This window comes from Mus caroli, chromosome 11 (genome assembly GCF_900094665.2).
Source record: "Mus caroli chromosome 11, CAROLI_EIJ_v1.1, whole genome shotgun sequence".
Taxonomy (NCBI): Eukaryota; Metazoa; Chordata; class Mammalia; order Rodentia; family Muridae; genus Mus; species Mus caroli.
In genome coordinates, this window is record NC_034580.1 from 90,587,010 (window position 1) to 90,595,768 (window position 8,759).

Here is an 8,759-nt window from a genome sequence, read left to right on the forward strand (position 1 = left end):
TGTGTGTGTGTGTGTGTGTGTGTGTGTGTGTGTGTGCAGAGTCTCCCTGCGTTGTCCCTACCCCCAACTTTCCCCTTTGGTAGCCAGGGCTACCAAAGCCCCGTCTTGAAAAACAAAACAACTAACAAAAAGATTGTATTAAACAAAGGCTTGTGCAGAGCATCTCTGAGGAAAACCTGCCAACCCAAGACACTTAGAGATCTTACACAAACAAGAGCTCAAATCCAACCTCCCTGGGATCAAGGTATGAGAATACACAGCCAGGCAGCCAGGTCTACTCTGAGATAGAATTCAAACTAATCATAGAAGTGGGAACCTCCACAAACAGACAAGTCCCAGGGAGGGACAATAAACTACACCCCAAGGTAACCAGACATGTTGGAACAGGGTAGGAGAGACCACTACTGGGCTTAATAAGACATGCCAAGACTAAAACGGGGGTCACTGATCCTATTCAGGGCTGTGGTTGGGGCCAGCTCCCAGGTAGCAACACAACCCTGCCAAGACAGGGGCCCAGGTTTCCCCAGAGTCTCCCTGCGTTGTCCCTACCCCCAACTTTCCCCAAACACAACAGACAGGAAGTTTCCAATTGCCTGAGGTTAAGGTAAGTCCTGACAAGTTAAGTTGGGGACTGGGTTCCTAGGCAGGCTTCTGCCCCTTTGGGTCCTCAAAAGTCATAGAAGTCTCACTTACCTCATTGAAGCTTACTCCTTGGAGACTGGAAAGCAGGCCAAAGGTCAAGGTGAGTGTGCCCCAGACCCAGGCGTTCAGCATCCTGTCAAGGGGTCCACTGAGCTTCAGAGTGTAAGGACAGAGTGACAGGGCAGGGCCTTTTCCACTTCTCTCCACCTATGGGCCCACCTCAGGATAGGCCCAGAGCTAACACACTGGAGTTGGCTGGACCAGGGCTGCAAACTGAACAGGAGCTCAGGGAAGAGAAGTGGAGAGGAGCTGGCCTTGCTTGAGTTTGAGGAACTGGGAGGTGGGAGGTTAGAAGAGGTTGATTTGCCAGCCTTGTATGTTGGATGGAGGAGAGCACTGTTGAAGTCCCTCTGCTGAGCTGTGCTTAAATGGTGGATAGAGCAGGGCGTGGTGACACAGCCTTTAATCCCATCAGGGAGGAGCCAAATCTCTGTGAGTTCAAAGCTAGTACGATCTTTGAAACCCTGTCTCAAAAAACAAAAACAAAAACAAAATAAAATTTTTAAAAAGAAGAAAAGAAAAAAGAAAAAAGAAAAAAAAAAAGGGCCAAGTGGTAGTATGGCAAGCCTTTAAATCCCTTTAAAGCCTTTAAAGGGTTCACAAGCAGAGACAGGTGGATCTCTGAGATTATCCTGGTCTACAGAGTGAGTTCCAAGACAGCCAAGGCTTCTCTGAGAAACCGTGTCTCAAAAAAGCAAAATAAGGCCGGAAGTGGTGGCTCACGCCTTTGATCCCAGCACTGGAGAGGCAGAGGCAGGCGGATTACTGAGTTCAAGGCCAGCCTGGTCTACAAAGTGAGTTCCAGGACAGCCAGGGCTATACAGAGAAACCCTGTCTTGAAAAACCAAACCAAACCAAAACAAAACAAAACAAAAACAAAAAACAAAATAAGTAAATAGTTTGAGAGATGAGCTTACCACTGGAGGGCGCTGTACTTTCCCAGATAAAAGAGAGACAGCAAAGGGAAGGAGATTGTAGGAAAGGCAGGGCAAGGCACAAGAAGGATAATGGGGTGTGTGTCACACAAATGGAGCCATTCCTTTGTTCTTTGTCCAAGAGGTGGGGAAAAGACCCTGAATTGGGGAGGAAAAACTTTAGCACAGCATTCCCCACATTTCTGGGATAATAGTACCCTCTCTGGTTTGCAACAGTGTGGCATGTTGGGATGCTGTTACAGTTTCTTTCTGAATAAAGAGAAATCCAGGCTCAGGACCTTGTTCACTGTGGCCAAAAAATCAATAGCCCTCAAAGGGGGTCAGCAGGCCAGGTGGGATTCATGGTATTACTCAGGGGGTCAGAGTATGGCGGCCAGATGGCAGCATGAGTCAGCGCCAAGGTATGCACAGGGACCCTGGGCTTGACCTAAGAGGCTCTGGGGCCCCTTGCAAGAAAGCAGGCCAGATAGGTGGATGCATGGTGACTGTCAAAAGTGGAAGAGAGACATGTTGCAGTCAAGCTAATAAGTGGAGTAATGAGGTAGTGGGTAGGTCACTGTGTTGTTTAGGGACACAGAAATGTCGCCGTTGGAGGCTCTGGTGTTAGTGGGAGGTGCACCTCACATCTCTTGTCCACTCTCAAGACTACTGGGAAAAAGGTGATGTCTTGGAGACCTCCCATGACTTCTGGTCCCCCTTATCCCTGTCAAACTGACTGACTCTCTAGCCTCACCTTTGCTCCCAGTCTCTATTTTCCAATGTCAGTGTCTCCCCAACCTCCAAAGAGGTTGCCCTCTTTGCCCCTATCCCCCCGTTTTTCTTCCTGTTTCTATCACCCACTGTAGGTCACTGGAACAAGATTGTTTTGGTTTTGGTTTTCCCGAATTTCCCTGACTACTTTGGTCCCCACACTCCTGTGGCTCAGGGACCCTCGCTTGCTCATTCTCCTCTAAGGAATTGGCTTCTGGACTCTCTCCCTGTTTCTGCCTCTGTTTCTCATTATCCCTTGGCCCCTTCTAGCACTTAACAAGAACCTTCCAGAGCCAAGCAATGTGCAACTGGTATGTGGCCCCTTGGAGTCCCCTCTCTACTGGCAATCTCTGAAGACTGAGTCTAGGGAAAGAAAAGGGGGTAGGAGGGAGTATGCCTCCTTCCAACCCTCCTGTAGTTAGTAATGGAGCCCAACTGAAGCCCCCTCTGCCCAGGAGGACCCTGCTTGGGACAGTGCTGAAACTTCCCAACAACACTCACACTTCTGTCTCTTGAGTGAAATTGTTGCTTGGACTTAGACTTCTGGCCCTCCTGCCTCTGCCCAAGTCCCACTGTCTCTGTCTGCATCCTGAGATATACTTCTATGGCCCTTCATTCCCGGCTGCCTGCCACCCTGCCCAGGCTGGTCTGGGGTCTCCTTTATAAATATGTCTCAGGAAAGACAAGAAAGTCAGGCACACTCAGTAGTTGAAAAGAGGGGTAGGGATGGCTGGACTGAGAAACTGATGGGAAGTAGCTAGTACCTGTGGGCCTGATGGGCAGAATGGGGCTGGTGGTATTTCCTTTGAGTTTCTAGCATCCAACTAACCCAGATGTAGTGTTGCCAGAAGAAAGGGGGAAGATTAAAGTTGTATTTAGGGGTCCTGGAGAGATGGCTTGGCGGTTAAGAGCACTGATTGCTCTTCCAAAGGTCCTAAGTTCAAACCCCAGCAACCACATTGTGACTCATTACTATCCATAATGGGATCTGATGCCCTCTTCTGGAGTGTATGAAGACAGCTACTTACATATAATAAATAAATAAATAAATAAATAAATAAATAAATAAATAAATAAATCTTTTGGTTAGAATGAGCTGGACCCAAGCAAGCTGTGCCAGAAAGAGAAGAAAAAAGTGTCTGAAGACAGCTACAGTGTACTTATATCTAATAAATAAATAAATACATATTTTAACTAGATGAATAAAGTTGTGTTTAGATCATATTAAAGTTTACTTGTGTGATGGTTTCTGTGTGCTTGGCCCTGATAGTGGCACTATTGGAAGGTGTGGCCTTATTGGCATAGGTGATTCACTGTGGTTGTGGGCTTTGAGACTCCCATTTAGCTGCCTGGAAGCCAGGATTCTGCTAGCAGCCTTCAGATGAAGATGTAGAACTCTCAGCTTCTCCTGCAGCATGCCTGTCTGGGCACTGCCATGTTCCTGTGTTGATGATAATGGCCTGAACGTGTAAGCCAGCCCCAGTTAAATGCTGACCTTATAAGAGTTGCCTTGGTCATGGTGGCTGTTCACAGCAGTAAAACCCTAAGACAACTTTTTTCTTTTTCTTTTCTTAAAAAGTTATTTATTTATGAATACAGTATAGCTGTCTTCAGACACAGTAGAAGAGGGCATCAGATCCCATTACAGATGTTTATGGCCATCATCTGGTTGCTGGGAATTGAACTCAGGGCTTCTGTAAGAGCAGTCAGGGCTCTTAACAAAAGAGCCATCTCTCCAGCCCCTAAGACAACTTGTTTCTGAAAGTGAAAATTATTTTTTCTTAAGACAGGGTTTTTCTGTGTATCACTGGTATCCTGGAACTCACTCAGTAGACCAGGCTGACCTTGAACTCAGAGATCTGCCTGCCTCTGCCTCCTGAATATTAGGATACCTCTAAATGTAACCAATAAGTGTTAAAATATATTATGTGAAATTCAAAGCGTCTCAATATTTACTTGGTGTGTTTGGGTCAGCTTACATTTAAAATGTCACAGAGATAGACACCGGAGAACAGCTGCTCCCATCCCCACCCCCCTTTGCCCTGTAACTTCTGAAAGAAGAAAGTGTGGTACCTACACTTGATTCAGCAGGCAGAGTCCTCAGGGTCCCTGGAAGTTACCTCTGTCCTCCCAGGTTTTTTCCAAGATATCAAATTGTCCCTCTGTGTCCCTATCTGCAGATAGGGTGGGAGTGAGACTGGAAGCTGAAGATTCCTGAAGAGGACAAGAGCCCAAGGCCCTTGCCAGTGTTCATTAAGACTGAGGCTCGGCATTCCTATAGCAGAAGTCAGGTATGGAGCTCAGTGGGAGGGCTACTCTGAGGGCTACTCTTTCTCTGTGTAGCCATGGTTGTTCTAGACCTTGCTTGCAGTCCTGGTTGGCCTTGAGATCAGAGATCCACCTGCCTCTGCCTCCTGCTTGCTAATATCAAAGGTGTGTGCAACAACTGTCCGGCAGAGGATCTGTCATTGTTCAGAGAGACAATGGCCCCACTCTAGGACTGCACCCCCAGCCTACCCAGTGAGCTAGCCATGAGAGGGTGGCATGTGCATGCATCCATGAATATCCTCTTCCATGCTGGGAAGCAGAGGCAGGAAGACCCAGAGAATTTCTGAAGTCTTTGTGGTGCTCTGGATTCCACACCAAATTCCAGCCTGGGTTTCCTAACAGTGACAAAGTCCCCGTGCCGTCTGCACATCCACTCTTCTTTACTGAAGAAGGAGTTGATCGTCTGTGGTCCCTCATAGGGTCAGGCTTTAAGGGCCTGGAGGTCAGCTGGTCACCCAGATCTTCTCAGAGAAGGCAGCTGGATTCCAGAGGCCAGGAAGGCCAACTCACAGAGGACATGAGGGCTGAGTCAAAACTATGACCATGCAGATTCAGAGACCCCACAGGCAGCTCAAGTGACTACATCTCAGCCAGGGGCCACTGCAGCTCTCTTGGAGGAACACCCACCTGGGCTTGGGAGAAGGGAGACCTTGCCTATACAGCCAGGCCAGGTTCACATCTGGAAATATATGTAACCACTGCAGCAATTAAAATGCATGAAGACAGGATTGTTGAGCATACGGTGCAAGTTCCAGGACAGCCAGGGCTACACACACACACACACACACACACACACACTGATTCAAAGCTGTCGGACTTCCTCAACACTCACCCTCCCCAGTAGTACCCACTGTTGCACCTCTTAGTAATGTCTCCATCTCTGTCTCTTGGAGGAGACAGAAGCCCAGTTCTCCTAGTTGTGTGTTTTCTCCCCAGTTTGTCACTGATAATGAGGCAAGGCCACATTTCACCCATGTTGCTGTGGAATGAAGAGAGGTCAGCATTCCCTAGAGATGAAGGAAAGGACGGTGGGATTTGAGGGTCCACTAGAACAGGAAAGCACTGTATTACAGAAGGATAAAGTGGTTTTCTTCTGTGGCCGACTCCTCAGCTCTTCAGCTCAGGTGAGTCAGGGATTTTCAGTGTGAGCTGAGGGCATTGGCCTTTTCCAGATTTCCTTAGATGGGGAATGTTCCCACCAGGCCTTGATAGGAGTCAGAGTTCTATAGAGGAACAGAAATGATACAATGACTCTCTCTATGTATAGAAAAGGGATTTATTGGAATGGCTTCCAGACTGGAGTTCAGCTAAGCTAACAATGGCTGTCTACCAATGGGGACTCCAAGAATCCAGTTGTCAGTCAGTCCACAAGGCTGGATGTCTCCACTGGTCTTCAGTATGCACCAAAATCCTGAAGAAGTAAAATCTAATGCCAATAAGGAAAGAATTTGTTCAGAGTAATGTGTATCTTCTTGCATCAAAGATCTCTATTAAGGGTTGATCTAACTGCATTAATTGATTTAAGAAAAAAAAAATCCCTCACAGGTGTACCCAGCCAGTTGAATTGTAATCAATCCCAGATGTAGTCAATTTGAGAACCAAGAACAGGCATCATACTATGGGGATGGCATGAGGTGGGGTGGGAAGGTATTTTTAGATGTGGTATTTTTAGATTTTTAGATTTTTTTTGGTGTTTGTTTATGTCCCTAAAAGGTTTACTTATTGATATTTTATGTGAATTCTATGTTGTGCCCACATATGTTGGGGGGGGGCATCACCTGCCTTGGGACTCATGCAAAGAAGCAAACAAAGACCCAGGCAAGAGCAGCAGATGCTCTTAACCACTGAGTCATCCCTCCAGCCAGCTAAATTCCTTTCTTGTCTTGTCAGGAATATCTAGGGGTTAGTGCTTTCACTTCTTCTTCTTCCTCCTTCTCCTCCTCCCCCTCCTCCTCTTCTCTTCTTCTTCTTCCTCCTCCTCCCCTTCACCTTCACCTAACATTTATTTATTTATTTTATTTATTTGAGTACATTGATACTGTTGTCAGACATAACAGAAGAGAGCATTGGATCCCATTAAAAAAATAGTTGTGGACCACCACTTGGTTGCTGGGAATTGAACTCAGGACCTCTGTAAGAGCAGTCAGTACTCTTAACTGCTGAGCCATCTCTCCAGCCCCATTTTCTCACTTCTTTTCCTCTCTAAATTGGTCACTGGAAGCTCAGGATGATACTTTATTCGTGATAAGTTATCTATTATATGACCCTCTTCCTGGGGATCCATGAACAAACATCTACTTCTCTCAGATAGAGAATCAAAGTAAGGATACCACCAAAGAACAACTTAGTGAGCCAGTTAGTTTTATTGTGCTTACTTACAGGAGTATGGGCGAGGGATGATTTATAGGAGCAGAAATGGCTCAAAGACTGAAGCATTACCAAAAGTCCACCCCAACATTGTAACGGCTTACAAAGCCTAGAAACCTGTAGCTCAGTAGACATCAGGTGCGCAGCTCAACAGGTTAGAGAGTGTCTCTGTCAGGGAGCACAGCTGCTGGAATATGCCTCTTTAGATAGCTATGCTGGTTTGAAAGAAACTTTCAGTTGTCCTTACTGTTTATGTATGCTTAAGGAGGAAGACACCAGTGCATCTTGTCTGTTTCAGGTACTTCCTGAAATCTTTGAGTTGTTTGTTTTCCTGCATAGAAATTCCTCTATCTTAAAGAGCTTCCAAAACAGAGGTCTAACTTGAAGGAAATTGCCACACAACACTGTGCTGGTGTTAAGTAGTTAACATAAGGATCTGGTTGAGGTTGCGTTCTCAGAGCAGGAAGAATGTCCTCAGCAGACAGATTTTTGTAATGACAAAGGTAGAGATTTGAAGACAGTTCCTGGCTCAGGGACACCAAGGATTGCTGGCCACTACTCCCAGAGCCTCTGAAAGGAGCAACCTGGCCACTGGTGCTCAGAACTGAGAAAGAACTCCCTTTGATAAGCATTCTGGGGTTCAGAGGCCAGTCTCCTGGAGGTCTTTGCAAAAGCTGCCCATTGATCTTTGCATGCCACAATTTATACTGTATTTCTCCTCTACTACAATTACCTCAATGTTACTTCCTCAAAGAGCACAGGCCTGACCTCCTTCTCTAAGCAGTCTCAGCCCCACCCCCTCCTTTAGGAGCTCTCTAGAATCACCCATAAGGGCTTTTGGACCCAGCACTCTGCATGCTCTAGAAGCAGACTCCCTTGTTGGGCTGTGTGTGTCTTTTGGGGGATAGGAATGGTGTCTGCTTGAGGTGCCTCCTAACCTCCAATCAACACTTCTCCCCTACAGGGAATTTTTGGATGGGCTTACTGAGAACAGACTGAAGAAAAGATGGAAGAAGGAAGAAGGAGAAAGCATGCAGCATGCACATGCAGTGAAAGAGGAATGACCCAAAGGAGCCCCAGGCTAGCTAGAAACTCCTGACTCAGCAGGAAGGATCTTAAAACCTTTGGGATGAGAATATCAACAAAGTGATAAGAGCAGAGGCACTGAAGGGAGGCAGGGGTCCTGAAAAGAAAGAAAGTACTTGATAAAGACCTTCTCTGGTATTTTACAACCCAAGGACTGCAGGAAACTTATTTTCTACAAGAAAAGTTCCCTTTCTTTTCTGCCCTATAAAACCGGTAAGGCCCCATGCACCACTGCACTGACTCCCATGCCACGGGGAACCTGCTGCCCTTCATGTTCTGATCCATGACCTTCTGCTCCTAATAAAGGACAGGATCCCACCCCTTTCTTTTATTTCCATGTTGCCTCCATCAATCCCCTCCTCTTGCCTGGGATGGCAAAATTACAGATGGTATCAGGTGTCTCCAAAGCCATTTTGCCCACAAGACAGTTCTGGCTTTTCTTTTGAGCTGTCCATGATTGCTGTGGTCCACAGAAGGCAATCACCAAGGTATGATACCCACCATAGAGTAAGCATACTGTCTTAGTCAGGGTTTCTATTCCTGCACAAACATCATGACCAAGAAGCAAGTTGGGGAGGAAAGGGTTTATTC

General features: G+C 46.6%; 1 protein-coding gene across 1 annotated transcript in view; it reads right to left on the reverse strand.

Moving 5' to 3' along the window:
* The window catches only part of LOC110306316 (transmembrane protein 92-like), a 4,628-nt gene extending 3,586 nt beyond the window's left edge, over positions 1 to 1,042 (reverse strand). The window contains exon 1 of the mRNA XM_021178479.1: positions 694 to 1,042. Coding sequence (XP_021034138.1) covers positions 694 to 774 — 81 coding nt within the window. The 5' untranslated portion in view covers positions 775 to 1,042. The remainder of the gene's footprint in view (positions 1 to 693) is intronic.
* Positions 1,043 to 8,759: the final 7,717 nt, after the last annotated feature.